This window comes from Capricornis sumatraensis, chromosome 5, assembly GCF_032405125.1.
Source record: "Capricornis sumatraensis isolate serow.1 chromosome 5, serow.2, whole genome shotgun sequence".
NCBI lineage: Eukaryota > Metazoa > Chordata > Mammalia > Artiodactyla > Bovidae > Capricornis > Capricornis sumatraensis.
In genome coordinates, this window is record NC_091073.1 from 54,063,511 (window position 1) to 54,090,289 (window position 26,779).

General features: G+C 41.0%; 1 protein-coding gene across 1 annotated transcript in view; it reads right to left on the reverse strand.

Moving 5' to 3' along the window:
* LAMB4 (laminin subunit beta 4) overlaps positions 1-14,354 on the reverse strand; it is a 114,493-nt gene extending 100,139 nt beyond the window's left edge. Inside the window, 3 exon segments of the mRNA XM_068972397.1 lie at positions 4,229-4,364; positions 7,072-7,229; positions 14,321-14,354. Coding sequence (XP_068828498.1) covers positions 4,229-4,364; positions 7,072-7,229; positions 14,321-14,354 — 328 coding nt within the window.
* Between the last annotated feature and the right edge of the window lie 12,425 nt (positions 14,355-26,779).

Here is a 26,779-nt window from a genome sequence, read left to right on the forward strand (position 1 = left end):
GTGGTCATGTATGGATGTGAGAGTTGGACTGTGAAGAAAGCTGAGCACCACAGAATTGATGCTTTTGAACTGTGGTGTTGGAGAAGACTCTTGAGAGTCCCTTGGACTGCAAGGAGATCCAACCAGTCCATCCTAAATGAGATCAGTCTTGGGTGAGTTCATTGGAAGGACTGATGCTAAAGCTGAAACTCCAATACTTTGGCCACCTCATGCAAAGAGTTGACTCATTGGAAAAGACCCTGATGCTGGGAGGGATTGGGGGCAGGAGAAGAAGGGGACGACAGAGGATGAGATGGCTGGATGGCATCACCGACTCAATGGACGTGAGTCTGAGTGAACTCCGGGAGGTGGTGATGGACAGGGAGGCCTGGTGTGCTGAGATTCATGGGGTCACAAAGAGTCGGACACGACTGAGCGACTGAACTGAACTGATAGATAATAGATTGTGTGCTGTGCTCAGTCATGTCAAACTCTTTGCGACCCCACAGACTTTAGCCTGCTAGGTTCCTCTGTCCATGGGACTCTCCAGGCAAAAATGCTGGAGTGGGTTGCCATTTCCTCCTCCAGAGGATCTTCTCAACTCAAAGATCAAATCCACATCTCTTGCATATCCTGCATTCACAGGTGGATTCTTTAACACTGTACCACCTAGGAAACCCTAGATAGACAATACATTATCTGTAATTTATTTATATATTTAAATCATATGTATAATACATTGCCTAAATATATTATATATAAATATATACTATGCCTAATCCAATATATCAAAAATAGTCTCATTTCAACATGTAATCAATGTTTTAAAAATTAGGAATGCTTTATTATACATATTTCTTTCCCCAAACTAAGTCTTAGAAACCTAGGATGTTTTTACACACATAGCACATCTTGGTTTGGATTCAGTTCAGTTTAGTCACTCAGTCATGTCCGACTCTTTGCGACCCCATGGACTGCAGCATGCCAGGCTTCCCTGTCCATCACCAACTCCTGGAGCTTACTTAAACTCATGTCCATCGAGTCGGTGATGCCATCCAACCATCTCATCCTCTGTCGTCCCCTTCTCCTCCTGCCTTCAATCCCTCCCAGCATCAGGGTCTTTTCCAGTGAGTCAGTTCTTTGCATCAGGTGGCCAAAATGTTGGAGCTTCAGCTTCAGCATCAGTCCTTCCAGTGAATATTCAGGGCTGATTTCCTTTAGGATGGACTGGTTGGATCTCCTTGCAGTCCAAGGGACTCTCAAGAGTCTTCTCCAACATTACAGTTCAAAAGCATCAGTTCTTTGGTGTTTAGCTTTCTTTATAGTCCATCTCTCATATCCATACATGACTACTGAAAAAAACATAGCTTTGCTTCCAAGAAGCAAGCATCTTTTAATTTCATGGCTGCAGTCACCATCTGCAGTGATCTTGGAGCCCCCCAAAATAGTCTCTCACAGTTTCCATTGTTTCCCCATCTATTTGCCATGAAGTGATAGAACCAGATGCCATGATCTTAATATTCTGAATGTTGAGTTTTAAGCCAACTTTTCTCTCTCCTCTTTCACTTTATCAAGAGGCTCTTTAGTTCTTTGCTTTCTTCCATAAGGGTGGTGTCATCTGCATATATGAGGTTATTGTTATTTCTCTCGGCAATCTTGATTCCAGCTGTGCTTCATGCAGCCCGGCATTTAGCATGATGTTCTCTGCATATGGGCTTCCCTCATAGCTCAGTTGGTAAAGAATCCTCCTGCAATGCCGGAGACCCCAGTTCAATACCTGTGTTGGGAAGGTCTGCTGGAGAAGGGAAAGGCTACCCATTCCAGTATTCTGGCCTGGAGAATTCCATGGACTGTATAGTCCATGGGGTTGCAAAGAGTTGGACATGACTGAGTGACTTTCAGTTTCACTCTGCGTATAAATTAAATAAGCAGGGTGACAATATACAGCCTTGACGTACTCCTTTCCCTATTTGGAACCAGTCTGTGGTTCCATGTCTGGTTCTAGCTGTTGCTTCTTGACCTGCATATAGATTTCTCAGGAAGCAGGTCAGGTGGTCTGGTATTCATCTCTTGAAGAATTTTCCAGTTTGTTTTGATCCACATAGTCAAAGGTTTTGGGATGGTCAATAAAGCAGATGTTTTTCTGGAACTCTCTTGCTTTTTTGATGATCCAACGCATGTTGGCAATTTGATCTCTGGTTCCTCTGTCTTTCCTAAATCCAGCTTGAACATCTGGAAGTTCTAAGTTCATGTACTGGGTAAGCCAAGCTTGGAGAATTTTGAGTATTACATTGCTAGCATGTAAGATGAGTGCAATTGTGCACTAGTATGAACATTCTTTGGCACTGACTTTCTTTGGGATTGGAATGAAAAGTGACCTTTTCCAGTCTTGTGGCCACTGCTGAATTTTCCAATTTTGCTGGCATATTGAATGCAGCACTTTCACAGCATCATCTTTTAGGATTTGAAGTAGCTCAACTGGAATTCTGTTACCTCTGCTAGCTCTGTTCATAGTGATGCTTCCTAAAGGCCCACTTGACTTCACATTCCAGGATGTCTAACTCTAGGTGAGTGATCACACCATCGTGGTTATCTGGATCATGAAAATCTTTTTTGTATAGTTCTGTGTATTCTTGCCACCTCTTCTTAATATCTTCTGCTTCTGTTAGGTGGATTAGCCATGTTTTATGTGCTCAGTAGCCATGTGTGGAGCCACAATATTGGAAAGTCTAGCTCCAGAGAACAATGACCTGACTGTGGTAAATTGGGATATAGCTTAGTGTGCTAGGGTGCATGGCTTGGGGAAGGGTTTGTTGCTGAGAGGGCAGGCACATTCCAGGCTCTGTGTCAAAGGCTCCCAGCTCTTTCTGGAAAGGAGATCACCTGTTCCCTCTTGTTCTCAACCACTCACTCAGTTGAGAACACATCTCCTGTGCAGTCAGCTTTGACAGGGCATTTCCTCTTAAGGAGACATGAATGAATGCTGGGCATGTGGATCAAAGCAGCTGTGAAGCAAAAATGGTCCCATTCATCAGTGTGGTAAAGACCACCAACATTAACTAAGGAGAGTCCAACAAGAGACCAATCATTAGGATCCAAATTGAACTAGCATTTAATAGATACCAATCATGTCTGTGTCCAGTGGATGACATAGAAAAATAGCCTTATACTATGCTCACCCTGAATGACCTTACCTATTATGATTTTCCCCACACTCCCCTCTTATGGCCTGGGATTCCTTTAGGGAAATATGTTTAGAGTCTGAACAGAACAGAGGAATTGTAGTCCAAGGTGAGAGATGCAGGGATGCGGCAAATGGGATCCTTCTCTGGAGGGATAAGAGCTCCAGCCCAGTGTTGAAGAGGGTCCATCATGAATGAATGAGCTCCCTTAAACACATAAAGCTGGAGTGGGAAATAGGAAATCCTTGCTCAGGTCCAAATTCACAGTGGCATCTAGGAAATAGGACCAGTATGAGGTTCAGGATCACAATGTCATGAACAGGGAAGGGCAAAAACCAGGAAGGAAAGAATTGAAGTCAGTATCCCACTCCAGTACTCTTGCCTGGAAAATCCCATGGACGGAGGAGCCTGGTGGGCTGCAGCCCATGAGGTCACTGAGAGTCGGACACTGAGCGACTTCACTTTGACTTTTCACTTTCATGCATTGGAGAAGGAAATGGCAGCCCACTCCAGTGTTCTTGCCTGGAGAATCCCAGGGACGGCAGAGCCTTGTGGGCTGCCGTCTATGGGGTCGCACAGAGTTGGACAGGACTGAAGCGACTTAGCAGCGGCAGCCAACTACCCTTTCAATTAAATTTTTACATTAAAATTTTTGATTTGCAGAAAGAAATATCCTTTCTCTTTCTGCCTTCATATGTTGAAGAAGGAAAAGGCACATGGTATTAACTCTCAGACTCCCCCTAGCATTATTATTTCTGTTTACATCAGTGTGTTTTTTATTAGGCTTAATTTACCAATACCTCATAAACTACTCCCATCCTCCTTTTTATTTTCTCAAAGAACAAGAGCATACAGAACTGTTCCCCACATGAAAAAAGTAAAACATTCTCAGGTATGTGCTTAAAAAATACTTCTGTTTCTCAAGAGGAAGATATTCTTTCTTAAAATGAAAATTGAATTTTGCTTTTATACAGGGTTTTACATTCTCAGTGCAGAAATCATACAGAGAGAAAGATACCTTACAAAAATGTGAAGAAATAAAAGATTGGACAGAAACTTGGTCATACCATTTTCAGATTGCCACCACTTCTTTTCTCTCTCTGGTTCAAAACTTGTGATTACGTTCTCGATGGTGTGGCTGTTGGGTTGGGTGTGTGGATCATATGGAAATCTGGAACCACAGATGAAGCATTTTTGTTCCCCCTGGAAAACACATCATTAAAATTAAAAATAAATAGTCGTCATTACTTATTGTTGATCTGAATTTAAAAACAAGCTGGATGTGCTATATTTGTCGTTCAATCTAGCTAAAAATAAAAAGCAGAGGAAATTACAAGACATAAAATTTTCCATCAGTAGGTGCTTGACTACCAAAACAAACAAAATTAAGACTTGACTTAGAAATTTTATAAATGTAAACATTTGGGACAAAATTGCAAATTTGTAGAACTAATCATTTTTTTCTTGTACAAGGAGCAGAGTGTTCAGAGTTTGTTTTAAACTATAGAAAAATAACTAGAATATACTCTTGAGTTGGGATGACTTCCTTTAGTTTAAAAAAAAATTAGTAAGAAACTAATGAAACAGTTGGCCGTTAGTTTATCTGCAACCATCATCCTTTCTCTCTCAGATATTATTTTTGGCATAAAAGCTTCCAGAGCCAAAACCTTTACTATGCACATGTGGATTTTGTAAGAATTTCATTAAACTCATTACAGAGAGACCCAACCTCTTGTCTTGCCGACTAGAAGGTTTTTGTGAATTGGAACTAATTTTGCTTGGGATGGATTTTCAAAGGTTTGAACAGTCAAGAGTGGCCTTTGAGTTTGCATACACTTGTAGATGTACTTACTTATAACTCCTGAGGAACTCTCCAAAATTTCCAAAGGCCTGTCCATGGCCTGCGCAGTTGTTCTGGCTAATATTTGTGGGACTCTGCAGGAGCATTTTTGCAAAGCTTCCAGGAAGCAGGAGTGATTTCTTACAATCCTCCATATTGGAAATTGCCCAAAACAGCAAATATGCTGGTAGGTATTCAGCAAACGTTGGATTTTATGCTTGATCATGACTTACAAGGGCCTAGTAATCTGACCAGTTCCACCTTTTTTGTTAAACAAATGCATGATGATTTTAATGACTATTTCAGCTACAGATTGTCAAAGTAAACCAGACTTTCAAGAGAGTGTTATAATCTTCTTATGATCACTGGCCATCATAAGCCTTTACACTTGAAGAAAACCAAAATGCCCTTTAGAAATTAAGGACCAGTACAAGTTAGATCAGTTCTGCATATGGGGAGATTTGCCCCAGATCTGTCCTAATAGAGCAACAGGAGTCCAGTGATTCCACCAAAAGTTGCCAAGACTTGAAAATATTTCCAATACTATGGAAAATATTGGGGAAAATGTTTAACTTCAGGCCATTTATTTTTTTCTGTAAACATTTCAGAAGTACAGTCTTTGATGGAACTGGCTACAGAGGATGCTTAGTTGTGGCAAATAGATATGAGAGACCCAACCTGGGTTAACACTCGGAGTCAATGCTGACTTAAACTCTGGAAGAGAATCTTTTGCTTGAAAGCTCTTTGCTAGCCGATGGATGAAAAAAAAAATTATCCTCCATGCCACATGAATTTTATACAATTAATACTTATAGTTTCACCTGTAATGCTTTGTCAGCTGGAAGATATTTTGGGATTTTTTTCCCCCAGTTCTAAGATTTTTAAGATTTCTGATTCCCTAGACTGAAGAAGTTCTGGAGTTTTTTCACTTCTATTGGGTGTAACTTTGCCATATAGGAATATCAAGTTCTAATTATTTTAACATCGAGTTCAAATAATTAGGCTCATGACAATGTAAGCAGATGCCAATGGCGGAAAGACAAGATAGGTGATGCCAGTGTTGCAAAGTTTCTAATATTAGAGTTGGGAACCACTGCTTTGTCCAGGGGACCTGGCCTTAGGAAAGCTACTTGAAGGGCCTTCCATCCCATCTGATCTAAAATTGAGCAAAACTTCTACAGCTTCACTTTCTTGCCCATGTAGAGAATTTGTTTTCTTATACAAGTACTTCCTAAGCTTAGACCAGGGCTAAGCACTCAGGTATTATCTCCACTTAATTATAATCATCCTCTTTTACTAAAACCAGTGAGGACACAAAGACTTCCCAGAGGCCTCCAGGAGTTGCCTTACACAAACAATACATGGAAAAACCTGGTCACTAACATTAGGCTTACATCCAACTTCCTTCCTGCACATCCTCTCAGTTAAGGGGTTGACATAATTGCCTCAGGCTTTTGAGCAGGTGTGATACTGAGATGACTTTGGATGCTTGGTTCAGAGCCCAGGGAAGAAAAAAAGCAACTGATCCTTTTATAAAACTGGTCTTTAAGAATAAAAGGTACAAAAAGATGTTCACACTGGGACTTGATAGTCTCTGAACAAGACAGTTTCTAAGTGGCATTGAGACACTGGCAGACAATCAATTCCAAGTCTACACTCTGTCTATCTCCACCGAAAGCAGGGCAGTCAGAGCCCATGATCAGCATAATAGCCCTGAACCCTGAGAGATCTTCCATCTTCATCCAGCTCATCAATTATTTAATAAGTCCACTCCACTGGAGTCAATTAGAACATATATTATATAGCAGTCCCTTCAAAGACCGAACAAAAAAAAATCCCTTTTTTTGTTTAATTCTAAAGGGAACAAGAAATAGATGAAGCCCATCTTCCTTATTCCCCAATTAGTGAAGGTTTCCCAGATGGTGAACTGAATCACTTGTGTCTCTGATGTTTGGGAAGGTGGACTGTCTCCTTGTTTCTCCTGTTGTCTGGACAGCCCCAGATGCACTTGGAAAAATCTACATCACTGATGAAATCATGTCCCAACAAGTAAACAAAGATCCAACCCACCTCGAGGTAGCTGAGGATGCAGTATTTCCAGGCTCTGTCCAGTCCACAGGTAGAAGAAGCCGTGAGCTGCCTGCTGCGACCCACCAGGAGATCGCCGGTTAGGGGGTGACAGGCATCTCTGCTGCATTCTTCTTGAGCGTCCACGTAACTGAGCAACCCTTGAAAACATGATAGAAACAGGACACATGAGGCAGTCTAAGGGTGGCAGAGGCTTAAAGAAGTGACTGCTTAAGTGGGAGAGTTAACAGTCCACCTGTTTTTAATACTAGTTCTGTGATCATGAAGACCCTGGTGGTGGATACTGTTGGCACCTTCAGCCTGATGGAAATCTCTTAGCCGAGGAGGTTATGCCATCTGTGCTCATGTCCCCACCTGGATCAGCTGAAGGCAGTGACTTATGGATGCATGTTTCTCAGCCATTGCCTCAGGCTGGGATCCACTCTGTGATGCAGTTTATGCTCAAAGTTTCTTCTAGAGGGGAGGTTGAAGCTGGATTCCTGCTGGGACCCCATTCTGGCTCCACTGCTCTCACTCTCTCCCTCTCCAGAGCACTCCCTCAATAAATTACTTGCACATAGATCCTTGTCTCAGGCTCTGCTTCTAGGAACCTGACCTTAAACAACCTCCATTCACTGGAAATTCTCTATGTGTCGTTTTAGGGCAAATAACAAAGACAAATACACAGACATGAGGGAGGAGAGTCCTAATCCTGCCTCTTATATCTGTTGTTCCAACCTGGAGGAAAATCAACTGGAGAAATTAAGAAATCCTTGGGAAATAACTTTCTCTTAAAATATGTAAATTCAGTTGACCTCCCTTTACAACCTGGAGTGCTGGATTCAGGCACACCATGGGACAGATCATGTTTCTTTGGGATAACAGATGGCACAGATGGAATTCCAGACTGTATAGTACACTTAGCCCTTGGCATCTGCCATGCAACCGATCTATCATGAAGGGTTCAGTCACAGAGCCTTAAAGGGCAGCTCTATCTCAGCTGTCACAATTCTCTACTTTTCATGAGAAACCTCTGAGATAATATCCTTAAATGTTGGTTTAAAGATGATGATTTTTAAAGTTCTGTTTGTCTTAAAATGTTAAATTCTGAGTTAATATAACTTAAGTCTCTATATGTGAATACAGGGTGGGTAACCCACACTATTTCCTGCCTGCACAGCTGGTCTGCTTTATTCTTTAACGTTAAAGTTACACACTTATAATCCATAACATATTAGTCGATTTTGTTTACTGTTGGGACTGAATAAAAGAAAGCAAAAATCTTACTGGGAATAAGGTCTAAACTGAACACACACTAAAGCTAAATACATTATACTAAAGCTATAATGTGAGTCCTCTATTTTATTGATAACTATTTATAGAAATAGTTACACTTCTTTTATTTTCTTTTTTGGGCTTCCCTTGTGGCTCAGCTGGTAAAGAATCCACCTGCAATGCGGGAGACCTGGGTTTGATCCCTGGGTTGGGAAGATCCCCTGGAGAAGGGAAAGGCTACCCACTCCAGTATTCTGGCCTGGAGAATTCCATGAACTGTAGAGTCCATGGGGTCGCAAAGAGTCAGACACAACTGAGAAACCTTCACTTTCATACTTCTTTTAAAAGCATATTTGAACGGGACAGTATTTTTATTTATTTATTTTTTTTAGGACAGTATTTTTAAAAATTCAATTAAATGGTTAGAATTTTTTTTTGCTTCTTAAGACTAAAATCTAAGAACTAGTTTTCTCTTGATTTCCACTCAAACTGAAGACATGATAATTTTGCAGAAATAAAACAGCCTCTGGATTGAAAGACACAGGACCCAGAAGAGCTAAAACAATTTAAAAAATTTTCTACTTGATATTAAGGTTTACTGTGTATCCACAGTAAGCAAGAAAATGTAATATTGGTGGAGAGACAGACCCATAGATTAATCGAATAGAGACCTTGGAAATAGATCTACACAAATACGATCAACTGATTTTTGAGGTTCAAAGGTGGATGAAGGACAGTCTTTCAACAAGCAGTGCTGAAGCAGTTGGACATCCAGAGGCAAAAAAATGAACTAAAACAAAAACCTCACACTGTATACAAATACTAACAAAAATGGATCATGGACTTAAAAAGTAAAATATAAAACTCCTACAAACACAGAGGAGATTTGAGCAATTTAGGGCGAGGCAAAGCATTTTTAGAATTGGCAATAAGAGCATGATTCATAAAAGGAAAACTGGTAAACTGGAACCTCATCGAAATTAAAAACGTTATGAAGGGGTAAAAAAGCAAGGAGAATATAATTACCAATCACATATCTGACAAACCTCTTGACCTAGAATATATAGGGTTAGTCATTCAGTCATGTCCAACTCTTTGCAACCCCATGGACTGTAGCCCGCCAAGCCCGTCAGGCTCCTCTGTCCATGGGATTTTCCAAGCAAGAATACTGGAGTGGATTGCCATTTCCTTCTCCAGAGAATATATAAAGAGCTCTCAAAACTCTACATTAAAAAAACAATCCAATTAGAAAATGGCAAGCAGCATGAACAGACATTTCACCGAAGGAAATACATAGATGGGAAATAAGCACCTGAGAAGATGTTCAGCATCATCAATCACTGCTGCTGCTGCTGCTAAGTCACTTCAGTCCTGTCCGACTCTGTGCGACCCCATAGATGGCAGTCCACCAGGCTCCCCTGTCCCTGGGATTCTCCAGGCAAGAACACTGGAGTGGGTTGCCATTTCCTTCTCCAATGCAGGAAAGTGAAAAGTGAAAGTGAAGTTGCTCAGTCGTGTCTGATTCTTTGCGACCCCATGGACTGCAGCCTACCAGGCTCCTCTGTCCAGGGGATTTTCCAGGCAAGAGTACTGGAGTGGGGTGCCATTGCCTTCTCCATCATTAGTCACTAGGGAGATGCAAATCAAAATCACAATAGTACTACATACCCATCAGAATAGCTTAAAAAAAAAAAAAACCAACCTGGTAACTCCAGCTGCTAGAGAGGGTGTGGAAAAACTGGAATACTTATACACTGCTGGTAGGAATATAAAATGGAACAGCCATTCTGGGGAAAAGTATGGTAGTTTCTTATAAAGCTAAGCATGTGCTTATCATACAGTCCAGCACTTACATTCTTAGGTAATCATCCCAGAAAAATTAAAACTCATATTCACACAAAAAACTGTACAGCATCTTTATAATAGCTCCAAACTGGAAAGAACCCAGATGTCTTTCAATGGGTAAATGGTTAAGGCTTCCCTGGTGGCTCAGATGGTGAAGAACCTGCCTGCAATGCAGGAGACCTATGTTCAATTTCTAAGTCAGGAAGATCTGCTGGAGAAGGAAATGGCAACCCACTCCAGTATTCTTGCCCGAGAGAATTTCATGACTGAGGGGCCTGGTGGGCTACAGTCTATGGGGTTGCAAAGAGCTGGACATGACTGAGAGACTATCACTCACTAAGTAAAGTGTAGTTTGTCCATACCATGGGATAGTACTGGGCAGTAAAAAAGGAAGGACTCACTGATACATACAACACTGTGGGTGAATCTCCAAGGAATTACAATGAGTAAATAACGCCCACCTCAAAAGGTATGTACTGCATATTTCCATTTCTTTAATGATGAAATTATAGAGATGGGTAACAGATTCATGGTGGCCAGGGGTGATAGATGCAGGGAGGAAGGGAGCTGGATGAGGATATAAAAGGGTATTACTAGGGAATCCTTGAGTTTGAGAGAGCTCCGGGAGTTGGTGATGGACAGGGAAGCCGGGCATGCTGCAGTCCATGGAATTGCAAAGAGTCGGACACGACTGAGTGACTGAACTAACTGGGGGAATCCCTGAAGTGCTAGAACTATCCTCTATCTCAACTGCTGTGACGGGCTCATGAATCTAGGCTTTTGATAAAATTGCATAGAATTAAATATACAGACACACACTCACACACACACGAAAGGGAACATGTAAAACTAGGGGACTCTAAATAAGGTTAATGGACTATTTCAGGGTCAGTTTCTTGGCTATATATTGTACTGTAGTTACTCAAAGTGCTATCATTTGTAGAAACTGGGTAAAATGGGATCTCTCTGTATTATTTCTTACAACTGCATGAGAATCTGCAATTATCTCAATGCAAAAAAATTTTTAAAAACCAAACAATTCTCTCTCTCCTCAAAAATCATCCCCATCGGCCTCTGGATGGTGAATCATGTAAATCCCACACTCTAAAATAATACACACGGGATGGGTTCCAGCTGCTCCTGTATATCATTACTTTGAGACAAGAGAATTTATGCCAAATCCTGTTTTAAGCAGACAGAGGTGGGAGGGACGAACCGAAAAGGAAAAATAATCACCATACTGTGGAATAAGCTTGCTTTCTCCTCAGGTTTTTCGGTGGTAAAAGTAAGAGTTTTCTTCATGGACTTGTTTTGCATTTAATGGATTACTTTCCTTCAGCTTGCCCTTCAAAAATACAGGCTATTGAAAAATACTCTTTCTCTTGTGTACACATTTCCGACAACTATTCTGTTCATCTGATGATTTTGTGATTATTATCAGGCATTAAACATATGTAGATCATGGTTCTACAGCTAAGAATATGATCCATAATGTCTCCTTCCCCACCGGTTACCAAACGTCACTTTTGGGAATTTTCCATCTTCCATCTCCTTGTAAAGATTATTATACTACAACAAAGCGTGACATTTCTTTCTCTTTGAGATATGATAAGTTCCCCTCATATACTTTTAAAATTTTATTGTATAATAAATGATTCTAGCTTGGTTAACATGGATTTTTTCTTTTTATTCACCCAACAATCCAAACCCAAAGTTCCTTTTGTTTCCTAGAATTGGCATCAAGGATAAACACCTAATTTGAAGTTTGGACTTAACAGACAGAGGCTTTTTCAAAAAGGTCAGGTATAAAATCTCTGCTGGTGCTACGTGTGGACTAGCTAAGATTTCCCTCCCAGGGATTTATTATTTTAGACAAATTTCCTCCTGAATTATTTCACTGGAATTGTTACCTTAGAGATTAAACATGTTTTTATAACCTGACTTGGCCAAACTTGTTTTAATCAGGTATGTACTTTTCAGAAATAAAAAGTATTCCAAGACTTTGGGAAATGGAACTATTATTCGTGTAATATTCTACAGTCGAATATGAACTTTTGATCTAAAATACTTGGCAGAAAGAGGCTAGAAACATTAAGTAGTTAAAGCTTCATGCCTGAACATAGATAGACTCAGAAATATCCTTCCTGGATTAAAGCTTTCAATTGCCAAGTTATTACAAGAGCATTAGGTTGGAAATGATTCAGAGAATAATGGTGTTTCAGTCTTCAGAAAACCAATGTATTGCTAAAAAATTACATACAACTTGAGTACAGGATCTTATTAAAAATGAATTTTGGAAAGCTGGTGATTTAAAGAAAATATACAGTAAATTTTCTGTAAAGTCAAGGGTCCTTTTTTAGATATAACCATTACTATATGATCTCAGTAACTGCACATTGTTACAATTTTCTTGAACACCTGCAATGTTTTCATCTACTTTAGAATTCACTTCAGAGTTCAGAAGCTATAAACATACACATTCATTTACATACTCACATACATTACTATGAGTGAGAAAACCTGCAAAAGATGCAGATTGGTTAAGATGTGTACTTTGTAACCAGTTCCCCAAACCTGGGACCAATTTTATGATTCTTTCTCTTTATCTTCCTGTGCCAGAATGCAAGACAAGGGGTTTAAATAGGCATAGGTATTTATATAAATGCCTGTGGTTGAACTATGGGCTTCCCAGGTGGCTCAGGGGTAAAGAATCTGCCTGCCAATGCAGGAGATGCAAGAGACAAGAGTTCAATCCCTGGGTTGGGAAGATCCCCTGGAGGAAGGCTGAGTAGAGGCTGGGGGAAAGGAAGTGTCTCCTGATTGAGGAGGCCTCTCTGAGATGCTGTGGGGAGGTTTAGAACTTTGGCAAGATGTGAGTAAGTTACCCTGTGGAGGGGCTGGGAGAAGATGCTATGATTGGTTGCTTCTGGTTTTGAATGATGGATTAATCCCTAAGAGAACAACCAAAGCAGATGGAGATGGGCACTTCCCTGGTGGTCCAGTGGCTGGGACTCTGTGCTTCGTCTCCTGACCAAGGTGTGGGTTCAATCGCTGGTCAGGAGACTAAGAATCTTGCATGCCCACGGAGTGGCCAATAAAACCCCACCCCCTTCAAACAACAAAGAAAGCAGAACAACAATAAAAAAAGATGTAGATGAAACCAACTCTTCTCGGCCTCTCTGAGGCCAGACCTAACCTTCCCAGTTCTGACGGTGTGCAGACCAGTGAATCTCCTCTTCCACTGGCTGGTGGCTCATCTCTGAGGCAGAAAATTTTCTACAGAGAACAAATGAACATTTACCATCGACAGCTGTTCTTTCCATCAGGACCAGTCAAGCCAACTGAGAATTTGTCTCAGCGTTTGGGAATTGTATGCAGAAGGAAATGGCAACCCACTCGGGTATTCTTGCCAGGAGAATTCCATGGACAGAGGAGACTGGCAGGTGACAGTCCATGGGGTTGTAAAGAGTCGGACAAGACTGAGCGAATATCACTCACTCACTTGGGAACTGTAAAATTAAAAGTGATTCTTTGAGTCTGCTGCCATGAAGAAATTCAGCATGAATCTTTGAAGATTCTAAGCAATTTAGATGCTACTCACCCAAGGCAGGGCTGTTACAGACAAAAAGTTCAGGATCAAAGAGAGTAATTGTTGGAAACCTCTTCTCTATGACTAATGTAATGATTCTCAGCTTATTAAAGACTGCTCAGTCATGGAGAATTTGGCCTTTTAGCTTAGAGCTGCTACTTATTCAGAAGAGAGAATTTTGCCTATAAATTCTTTATGAGATTTCATCACTGGGTTAAGTGCTACATTCAAAGCAGAGCTATTTTTTAAAATTAAAATGCATTGTATTTTTAAATTAAGAATCTGAAAGTATTTTGCTCTTTTAGTGTCTGTATTTATCTGCTGCTGTGAATACTCCATTAAAGACTGACAGAAATAGCTGTGTGCGGATACTAGCCATGTTTGAATGAAACTTTCTGGTTGCTTGACACAATTATACAACAGAAGAGTCATGCGAATATCTGTTAGTATAGAAAAAAGGGGTGGAGATGTTTAAAACCTATTTCCAGTAAATATTTTAGAACAATTCAATTCAAACAGAAAATGGATTTTGACATTACTCACCAAGGTGCAAAAGAAAGGTCAGTTGAAATTGCATTCTTTTGTCAGGAAAAAATTAAATTCAATTCTGCTAGGTTTAGGGAAAAAAAAAGGAAGGTAAAGTCAGTAACTGATAGAATCAAACATTGTCATCAGTTTTAAGTGACTTGAAAATTTGTCTGATGGTCTTTCTTTGGGTACTTATTACCCTTTAGTCTTCTTTTTCCCTCCTTTTAAAAACCTAAGTGAATAGTTAATTTACAATGTTGCATTAGTTTCAAGTGTATCTGATGGTTCTTTGAGACACAAAAATACCCACAGCGCCCAACTCCTTAAATAATAAGTGTATACACTTTTTTGCAAATATTTGTTTTCTAGTTTTTGAACTCACAGAATGTAATCATTAATCTATTTTGTCCATTTTATTTACTTAGAAAAAACTTTAATTGTACAATGAACATGTGTACTTACTGTTGAAAAAATAGAAAAATCAGAAGGCAAAATTGAATTGTTATCCATTGAACTACCATCCAGAGAAAAGTAGTTAATATCTTGCTCTGTGTTTTTCCATACTTTTTTGCTTGCATATAAATATTTCCCAAAAGTGGTACAATGCTGCATGCTTGCTTCAGTCTATACATCCCAGGCATCTTTTTGTACCAAGAAAAACATTTTTACATCAGGGAATTTCCACTTACGGAAGAATATCAGGACCACTGAGGGGCTTCCACAAACCCAAGCTGTGTCCCCCTTTGTAGATTCAGCTGTGCCCCTCTAGACAGAGGGCCCCCACAGGTCACTGTTGTAAGGGACCTTGACACAGATGGAAGTACCCATGGGCCTCTGTGAGCTGGGAAGAGAGGAAGTGAAATGCTTTCCTGTACCAGCATTTTAAATGCCTGGATGGCATACTCCTGAATGCAGGAACCAGAGTTTAACAAATGCTCTACAGGTTGACATGTACTTCCTTCCTTATATTTTCCTGTTACATATATTTTTGCCAAGTCTTTGTTCATATCCTTAACTATTCCTCAGGATATGAAGTGGAAGCACTGGATCAAAGAGTGTACCTATGCTTGTGTGTAAATGAAATGTTGATGCTATTATCAATAGCCACATGGAAAGTTTGTCCCAGCTTATACTCTCACCAACAGACTATGGGAACAACCATTGGCCTGAATAGAAATTTTTAAACCTTGTCAATTTAAAAAGTAAAAAGTTATCCCTCATCATTATTAATGTTTTTGCTAGAAGAGCAGTGAATATAAAATATTTTTCATGTACTTACAGGAGAGAATTTTTTTTTCCACTATGGCTTATTACATAATATCGAATATAGCTCCCTGTGTTATGAGATTATTTTTTTTTCTTTTGACATTCTCTTCTTCAAGGCTTTTCCTAGTGACTTTTTGGGTTCTCCTGCTAGTCCCACATTTAAATCCCTCTAATCTTTCACTCCCTACCCTGCAGCATCAATACAGCATTTCCTACTTCCTGAACCCTTTTCTCATGCAGATTCCTTTGCCTTGAATGCCACTCATCTGAACTTCAATGCCAGCCTCTTTATGAAGTTTTTTTAGGGTGTTTTGAAATGACTGACTGTAGGCAAATTTCCCATTCTGTCATCCAAGCTCTTCACATGACTTGGGGTTCATTCTGCATCTTGAATGCTATATGGAAATCACTCACTGAGAAGCAAACTCCCTGCTGTATCCTTATTTGAAAATTAGCTCTATCTGCTTTAAAAGTTTGCAACTTTGGACTAGTGATCTTACACAAAACCTTGCAAAGTCCTATAGGAGAATCCAGAATGGAGCCTTAGGAAGGTTTATTGCTGTGGGCCACCTGAATCTGGGCATTTTTTTTTAGGTGGTACTTTCTTATTGTTTATTTATTTATTTTTCCCATTTAGGGCTGGTCAGTTACCCAACTACACTTTTGATAACATGAAATTCCCAAATCTGATGTCCTCTTGGATTCAGGACTCCAGCCTACATGCTTCTTTCATTCTAGATATGCACAAACATTAAGAGTGATTATCCTTTTAATAGGAATGGACAATATAAACAAAGTTTGAAAATATTATTCTCTATAATCGAATAAATAAAATTCATTGAGACAAAATTTACCTGTCTACGTAGGGCTTGAAATATTCTAGGCTGAGTGGATAAAGGTGATTAAAGTGCTGCATGGGAAATATAATGGCATACCTGTTTCTCCCTGGTGGGAATCCATTCACAGAGCAGATTCCACACTGAAAGACTGCTTCCAACTACAGGCCATGGACTAAAATTTCCCTCCTTTGCAAAGACGGGAGGGATGCAGGTTTCAGAATTCTAAGGACTCGGATTTAGAGAGAAAGGAGGCAGAATTGCGCTGCTGATGGCGGGAGGGAAAGAACACATGGAATACCCTCTGCAGAGCATCTGGAGGGAACGGAGCTTCCGCTGTGATGAAAACGAGCCTCTGGGGACTTTCTCCCTCCACGAATTGTCGTCAGGTGTTAACATAGCCATGACAGGAAGAAGCGAGCCTCCCAGCATAGATCAGTTGGTTCAAGAGTGACTTGCCCCAAAGAGGAGGAGGAGTGGAAGCAGATCCAGACTGGATCAGAATAGATACCCTTCTCTTATCAATAACTGCTTATGGGTTTTCATCAGTTTCTCAGGGAGGGAATGAATGACAGAATCACAGAGCTTATCTGATCACTGGAGGTCGTGGTAAAGAATCTGTCTGCCGATGCAGGAGATGCAACAGATGTGGGTTTAGTTCTTGGGTCGGGAAGATTCCCCTGGAGAAGGAAGTGGCACCCCACTCCAGTACTCTTGCCTGGAAAATCTCATGGACAGAGGAGCCTGGTGGGCCACAGTCCATGGGGTCACAAAGGGACACCACTGAACGCGGACACGGACACGGACATGGACACGGACACGGACACACACACACACACACACACACACACACACACACACACCCCTGATCAACTCCTGCCTGTTGAGTGCCTCCACTTAGAGCAGCAGGTCATAGCCCTGGCTGTACCTTAGAAACACCTGGGGAGATTCTTTTTTAATGAGTTCTCTAAAAAATATTTATTTCATGATAAAACACACATAAAATTTTACCCTCTTAACTATTTTAAAGTATACAGTTCAGTAGTCCTAAGTACACTCACATTGTTACACACCCCATTTCTAAAACTCTTCTCAGCTTATAAAACTGAAACTCTGTACCCATTATCAACCTGTCATTCTCCTGTCCCCCAGCCCCATTCTGCTTTCTGACCTTATGAAGTTGACTACTCTAGGCATTTCATGTAAGTACAATCATGTGGTAGCTGTCTTTGTGACTCTTATTTCTCTTAGCATAATGCCTTCGAGGTGCATCCATGTTGTAGCATGTGCCAGAATCTCCTTCCTCCTTAAAGTTGAATGATATTTCACTGTTTGTACCTGGGGAGATTTTTTTTTAAACAGTAAAGGCTCAGGTTCACCTCAGACCACTTCAATCAGAATTGCTGGGGGTGGGATCCAGGCATCAATGTGTTTACGATACTCCCCAGAGGATTCTATATATGTAGCCAGTGGTGAATGCCACCTTGAATGCCATATGGAAATCACTCACTGAGAAGTGTACCCACTGTGGCATACTTATTTGAAAATAAGCTCTATCTAAACATCTAAAACCAAAACATCTAAAACTCATTAGTTTGTCCCATATACATGCTTGCCTCTTGAATTCCATTCTCAGAGAATTGTTAAGCCTGGGGAGCTTTAAAAATCCTGCTGCCCATAGCATTCTCCACAAATTAAATCAGAATATAGATGACACAAATAGATGGATAAAGATATATTATGTTCTTGATTTGGAAGAATCAATATTGTCAAAATGACTATATTGCCCAAGGAAATCTACAGATTCAATACACTCCCTATCAAATTACCAATGGCATTTTTCACAAAACATTTTAAATTTGTATGGAAACACACCCCAAATAGCCAAAGCATTCCTGAGAAACAAAAACAGAGCTAGAGAAATCAGACTGACTGACTTCAGACTATACTGCAAAGCTACAGACATCAAAATTGTATTGCAGTGGTACAAAAACAGAAATATAGATCAATGGAATAGGATATGAAGCCCAGAAATAAGTCGAGACCCCCACAGTCAATTAATCTGTGACATAGGAAACAAGAATATACAATGGAGAAAAGACAGTATCTTCATTAAGTGGTGCTGGGCAAATTGGACCCTTACATGTAAAAGAATGAAATTAGGACATTCTCTAATAGTATACACAAAAATAAATTCAAAATGGATTAAAGACCTAAATGTAAGGCCAGAATCTGTAAAACTCTTAAAAGAAAACAGGCGGAACATTCTTTGACATAAATTACAGCAAGATCTTTTTTGATCCACATAAAGAAATGTGACCTAATCAAATTTAAAAACTTCTGCACAGTGAAGGAAACCATAAACAAAACAAAAATACAACCCATGGAATGGGAGAAAATGTTTGCAAATGAAGCCACCAACAAGGGATTAACCTCCACAATATACAAACAGCTCATGCAGCTGTATATCCAAAAAACCAAAATGACCCAATCAAAAGACAGGCAGAAAATTTAAATAGACATTTCTCCATAGATGACATACAGATGGCCAAAAATCACATGAAAGTATGTTCAACATCACTGATCTAATATTAGAGAAATGCAAATCAAAACTACAGTGAGGTGTCACCTCATACCCATCAGAATGGCCATAATCAAAAAGTCTACAAAAGATAACTGTTGGAGAGAGTATGGAGAAAAGGAAACCCTTCTACACTGTGGAAATGCAAATTGGTGCAGCTGTTATGGAGAACTGTATAGAGGTTTTTTTAAAAACTAAAAATTGAATTACAATATGATCCAGCAATCTTATGCCTGGGCATATATCTGGAGAAAACCATAATTAGAAAAGACACATGCACCCCAATGTTCATTGCAACACTGTTAACAATAGGCCAGACATGGAAGCAATCTAAATGCCCATTGACAGATGAATGGATACAGATGTGTTTTATATATATATATATATATATATATATATATATATGAGAAAATGTTAGTCATAAAAATGAACATAATAATGCCACTTGCAGTGACAAGGATAGACCTAGAGACTGTCATAGTGATTGAAGTTAAGTCGGACAAAGACAAATATCATGATATTGCTTGTAGGTAGAATCTAAAATAAATGGTACAAATGAACTTCTTTACAAAACAGAAATAGTCACATGTGTAGAAAACAAAACAGCGTTACTGAGGGGGAAAAGGTGGGTGGCGGGGTTGACATATGCTCACTACTATATATAAAATATATCACTAGTAAGAGTACTGTATAGCACAGGGAACTCTACTCAATACTCTGTAATGACCTAGGTGGGGAAAGCATCTAAAAAAAGAAGAGTGGATATGTGTATAACTGATTGACTTTGTTATACAGCTGAAACGAACACAGTGTAAATCAAGTATACTCCGATAAGAATTAATTTAAAAAATAACATTGCAGGACCCAAAAAAGAAGTTCAACACCCTTGGGCAGTCACCATCCCTGCCCCCTTCCCCCCAACAATCTGCCTCTTTCTGCAGCCCCTGGGAACTACTAATCTACTCTTTCTGTACATTGCCCTAGTCTGCATACTTCAAATAAATAAAACCATTTGTGGACAATTTGTGGTCCTTTGTGACTGTCTTCTTTCAATTACCATGATATTTCTAAGATTCATCCATGTTGTAGCATGAATCAATAATGCACAATTTTTTTATGCTAAAAAATTCCATTATATGGATATGCCATATTCTATTTATTCATCATTGGGTAGACATTTGGGTTTTTCCTATTCTTTGGCTATCATGAATAATGCTGCAATTAACATTTATCTACAATTTTGTATGGATGCATGCTTCCAATTCTCTTGGGTAGATACCTAGGAGTGGAAACATTGGTTTTTTTTTTTTTTTTTTCAAATATGATTTTGTCTAAACCTTCCTATTAGATTGTAAACCCTTAAAGGCAAATATTCATCTTTTAGCCCCTGGAAGTACCTAGAAAAATATAAAAAATATTTGCTGACTTGAATTCATTGCAGCTTGCATTTGGGGGTTTAAAATATGTCAGTCTCTGACCTCAGCACTAAGTGACATATGGTATTTCTAGCTTGATTTTTATTTACTGGCTATTCCACTAACTTCAGCTTCTCTGCCTTCACTGGAAGGCCTCAGCTGTACCCTAGAGGCGCCCCTTAGTCTTGGTTTCAAAATGCTGGTGTAAATTGTCAATCCTGGGTGTTCCCTGGTGCTAAACTTCTTCCTGCCTCTTCCTCCACAGTCTCTTTCTGTGGCTTCAAGTTCCTGATTTTCTTGATTATATATGTAAATATTGTTTTCCAGAACCCCGCTATGAAACTGGGGCTGTCTTTTAATCTGAAGATTTAAATGATGTAATAGGAAGCACTTGGATGGTATAGAGGGCTAGAGATGATTACACAGTGCTACGTATTTTTATATCACAGCTGGAAGACAGTCCTTGTCTCCATTTAGAACTGATCTTAGAACTGTGCTTTGTGAAACAACCCTGAACCACATCCTGTGAAGGATTTACAGCTTTCAGGTCAGAAGAACTGGCCTGGAGCCCGAAGCATTCATCCTGTGGGGTTCTCCAGGGCCCAGTAGAATGATGGGTGGAAAATGGGCTGGTGTTCCCGGCTCCCTTTCCTCTACTGAGATAATGGGAGTGGCCCCAAAGGACTGCCAACATGGGGGTTTAAAATCCTTCAGCTCTCTGAAATCCGTGAGGCAGAAGTGAGTTAGTTCTGGTTAATTCAGGTGACTAAAATATTCTCCCTGAAATGAACCAATAAAATATGATGAAGGGACAGAAATTATCCCCGATTTTCTAACTTCTCTGTGTTATACAGCAAGTGGACCCTGGACTTCTGTTACCAATTTGATTCCTCGTATTTCCCCCTCAATTCTACCTCCTGGAATTGAGTCTCCTTCCTTCTCAGTGAACATGGATGATGGCCGATTTCTGCAATTACACTGAAATGTTTAAGCCTATAGCAGCTTGCCTCTTCTCACGTGCGCAGGGGTTCTCATAGGATTGGTTTCCGCGCCCTGCCATCTCCCCCTCCTCACCCCAAACTCCCCGCAGAGCACATTTGGCAAGTGTCTGCAGATGCTTCCCCTGGTCACAGCAGGGGAGGAGGATGCTACTGACATCTAGTGGGTAGAGGCCAGAGATGCTGCTAAATGAATATGGACAATGCACAGGGCAGCCCCAGTCCCCCTAACAAAGAACTATCAGCTTCAACTATCAACAATACTGAGCTCTGAACCCCTGCAGGTGGCTTCAGTACCCCTAGCTGAGGGCCTGCCACCCCACCTTTCCTTCCCTAAGTGATTCAGCCCTAGTCTTACTCCCAGTTTTCTGTTTCCCATTTAAGGTGACTGGCTTCAAACTAGAAGAGTGTTGTAGTGAGCTGTGCTTCCCTGATGGTTCAGCGGGTGAAGAATATGCCTGCAATGCAGGAGACACAGGAAACACAGGTTCGACCCCTAGGTCTGGAAGATCCCCTGCAGTAGGAAATGGCAACGGCTCCAGTATTCTTGCCTGGGAAATCCCGTGAACAGAAGAGCTAGGACAGAGAAGCCTGATGGGCTACAGTCCAAAGAGTCAGATAAAACTGAGAGACTGATCATGTATAGTAAGTCTCTAGCTTTTTAGGAGTTCTGTTATTTGCTATCACTTACCCAGTCATGATAAAACCCCTCAGTGTACATAAAGCCCAATTCCAGGTATTGTGGTCATCTCATCCATACCTTCCTTTATCAAGCTACACATTTAACTGGTCCTGCTTTTCTAGTTGGTTTACCACACTGACATTTGCAAAGCCTCAGTGGGGCTACATGAAATTTTTTCTCTTGATAAACTCATTGGTAAGCTTAGTGATCTATGTATTAATCACATAGAAGGGGACAACAGAGACGGTTGGATGGCATCACTGACTCAATGGACATGAGACTGAGCAAGCTCCAGGAGGAGTTGGTGATGGATAGGGAAGCCTGGCATGCTGCAGTCCATGGGGCCACAATGAGTCACACATGATTGAGAGACTGAACTGACTGAACTGAATCAGCAGGAATTGGGGATTTCTTTGGAACGAATGATGCTAAAGCTGAAACTCCAGTACTTTAGCCACCTCATGCGAAGAGTTGACTCACTGGAAAAAACTTTGATGCTGGGAGGGATTGGGGGCAGGAGGAGAAGGGAACGACCGAGGATGAGATGGCTGGATGGCATCACGGACTTGATAAACGTTGAGTCTGAGTGAACTCCGGGAGTTGGTGATGGACAGGGAGGCCTGGCGTGCTGCGATTCATGGGGCCGCAGAGTCGGACACGACTGAGCGACTGAACTGAACTGAACTGAACATAATATTATTGCATTTTGGGATGAAAAGCATGTCAATATAGTTACAAAGGAACTGGATGCATTTTGGTAATTGTTTCACGAAAGTTGCTAGATTATGCTGGTCTTAAAGGAGAAGGCAATGGCAACCCACTCCAGTACTCTTGCCTGGAAAATCCCATGGACGGAGGAGCCTGGTGGGCTACAGTCCATGGGGTCGCAAAGAGTCAGACATGACTGAGCGACTTCATATTCACTTTTCACTTTTCACTTTCATGCATTGGAGAAGGAAATGGCAACCCACTCCAGTGTTCTTGCCTGGAGAATTCCAGGGACAGGGGAGCCTGGTGGGCTGCCGTCTATGGGGTTGCACAGAGTCGGGCACGACTGAAGTGACTTAGCAGCTGGTCTTAAAATGAGGAAGTGCTATGATAAACAGTAAAATATATGAAACTGACAGTACTAATTTTCTGGCCTTGCTAACTGGTTTCATTACTGATTGTGGCACTAGCTTTACCTCATTTGCCTTCAACTTGAAGACTGTGCTCAGGCCTACATCTTGTCCAAGCATTTCCTCTTTTTTTTTGTCCAAACAGTTTGGATGAAAATAAATGAAAACACGAGGGGCATATCGTGTCAAAGTGCCCAGCCCCTCAACCACAGTGCGGGCGCAAATCGTATTCGGTAAGTAGCCTCTCCATAGATAGTCCTGCATTCCACTCTTGTTTATACTACTGTCCCTTTCATTTGAAAATGGTACAGTAATATCTAACACAGGGGATAATTTTAATAAATTTATAACATTATATGCTTCCTTTGTGGCTCAGACAGTAAAGAATCTACGTGCAATGCAGGAGACCTGGATTCAATCCCTGTGTCGGGTAGATGCCCTGAAGAAGGGAATGGCAACCCACTCCAGTATGCTTGCCTGGAGAATCCCATGGACAGAGGGGCCTGACAGGCTACAGTCCATGGGGTCTCAGAGTCGGACATGACCGAGCGACTGACACTTCTTTTTTGACTCACCTGAGTTACTGTATACATTTAAAATTACAGTTCTCATAGAAATCTTATGCTTAACTTATTTAACACATTTGATTTTTCACATTACATCAGGAATCATGAACTATTTCACCCATGTCACCTAAATGGCATAAGCATGAGGAATGCAATGCTCTAAAGCTAACTTTTCTTTTAATGACAGCAGACACCATGTTTTCCTTGAAACTTATCATTTACATACACCTAGGATATTAACTAACATATTTTATATTTTGAAGATATGGACAGCTCTATAGAATTTGAACTTTCTCTAAACTGTCACAACGTAGATCACCATGATAAAATAAGTGTTCCCCTAATCAGTTCAGTTACTCAGTCGTGTCCAACTCTGTGATCCCATGAATCACAGCACGTCAGGCCTCCCTGTCCGTCACCAACTCCCGGAGTTCACTCAGACTCACGGCCATCGAGTCCGTGATGCCATCCAGTCATCTCATCCTCTGTCGTCCCCTTCTCCTCCTGCCCCCAATCCCTCCCAGAGTCTTTTCCAGTGAGTCAATTCTTTGCACGAGGTGGCCAAAGTAATGGAGTTTCATTGTGCAGCTCAACACTGTATCATTGGAAGCTTTCTTTAAGGAACAGAAAAGCTCAAGTTATTGGCTGCACCCTTCTCTAAACTATGTATCGACCCTCCCACTGGATACTGTATTATGTATACAGGTCTAATGTATAAATTTGTTGTTGTTGTTATCGTTACTTAGTGGCTGAGCCCTGTCCGACTCTTTGCAACCCCATGGACTGTAGCCTGCCAGGCTCCTCTGTCCATGGGATTCGGCAGGCAAGAATCCTGGAGTGGGTTGCCATTTCCTCCTCTAACGGATTTTCCCGACCCAAGGATAGAATCCACGTCTCGTGCACTGCAGGCAGATTCACCTGGGAAGCTGAGCCACCAGGGAAGCCTTATATATAAATGTTATTGTTCTGAAAAAGGAATGATTATTCTCTATGCTGGTCCCCCACCTTCCCAACAACTTTTGAATTTGCAGCTGCCTTCACTTAATCCAAAAAATGCCAACTGGCCAGCGAGACCCAAAGGGAGACTTACCTGGATTTCAGAGCTCGCGTTGAGAGGTGCAGGCAGCAAACAGGGCGTGTAAAGGCATACCTGAAAGTGAGAGTCAATTTAAGTAGAAAATGCTTTCCCTGAGGCACCAGAGGGAGGAAAAACAGATGAGAGGTATACCGAAACCCGCCAAAAAAGGTGACCGTGGAGTCGCTTGTCTTAGGTTCTCTCTCTCACACACCCCGAATACAGAGGCAAAGAGCTGGACTCCATGGCAAGTGCTCTTCACCCTGATTTAGGTGCTAAACTTCAGAAAGCAGTGACTAGGAGTTGATAGCAGGGCTACAGGAACAAACTGCAACATTCCTACCAAATCTGTAAGTTCTTAGGTTATGGGTAGCTGCTGTAATACTAAGGAGACGGATTCACAAAGAATCAGAGGCTTACGCGAGCTCACTAAAGCAAGTGAGTTCCCATGTCCTCTTGAGAAAATGAATTGTTTGTTGTGAGGTGGGGTATGGGTGAAAGGTATGAGCCTATTCAAACAGTGTTTAATTACTACTTGCAATAATAATGTTTTACAAAGTAGACTCTGAACCGGGAAGAGAGTGGTTGACACGTGCAGATGTTTCCTCTGTTCACTAAGTAGTAGTGTGTTCTGCTTGCACATCCAACTTTGCCTTCAAAAACCAAGATTCTGGTGGCCTGGAGAAAAGAAGCCGTGTCTGATGAAACTTACAAAAGAGGAGCGAGACAGTCCATGGCATATTCTGGCTCCTAGAATATAAGTAGTAAACGTATCCTTTACAAATACGACTTTAAGACAAAATTATCTAACCCATCCACTGATTGGCTCATTCTGAACAAAAAGATTAAATTAAAAATCCAGAAGGCTAGCTCACAGCTGGGCCATGGCCTCTGCTGTTCTTGCCTATAACTGCTGCCCATGACATAACGTGTGTTCACCCTCAAGGCACAAAAGGTCAGTTTTTCAGGATCCACTCAGCCTTGAAAGACTTCCCCCCATTTTTACCCTTACCCAGAGACTTTGGCAGTACATGCTCTAATATAGAAGTTCTGGAAATGATGCTATTCAGTATCTTCTAGATTGCAAGTGATGGGTTTATGGGCTCCATTATTTAATTGAACTTGAGTAAATCAATGTCACCAAGCAATGTTTATATTTTCAGATACCAAATAGGTAAAACAGAAAATATTCTCTTCTTTTATCGTCTTCTTGGGCTTCCCTTGTGGCTCAGCTGGTAAGGAATCCACCTGCAATGTGGGAGACCTGGGTTCGATCCCTGGGTTGGGAAGATCCCCTGGAGAAGGGAACAGCTACCCACTCTAGTATCCTAGCCCAGAGAATTCCACGGTCTGTATAGTCCACGGGGTCGCAAAGAGTCGGACACAACTAACGACTTTCACTTTCTTTAATGCTGGTGTTTCTTCTGGCTTTATCGTCTGAGAGCCCCCTGTCTCTTCCTATGTGCATTTCTCAGAAAAACTCATTCAGACAGGTTAGTGACTTAATCCACTTCTTTCTCTTCTCTAACCCACCTACTTCCCTGAGCTTCAGCTCCTTGTTTCTAACCACTTATGGACATCTCTATCTGGATGACTCACCAGTACCTCAATCATACGATGTTTACAGGTGAACTCTTGTTTTGTTCAAACCTGTCCATCTTCTTCATTTCCATCTCAGTTAATGGCATCTTTATCTACCCATTTGTTCAAGCCAGGAACCTCAGCTATGAGACAGGCCCGGCACCTGGGACCCTTGACTGCAATGCTTGCACCTGGACAAATGTTGCATCGAGTAACAAAGTACAAAGAAACTATACGGGACTAAAAATACCTGTGTGCCTGAGCAGCTGGGGAAATTCTGGACCCACAAGATACAAAGAGACCAAAAAAACCCAGCTGCCACTTTTGAAGAGCCTGGAACAAAAACAAGGTACTGT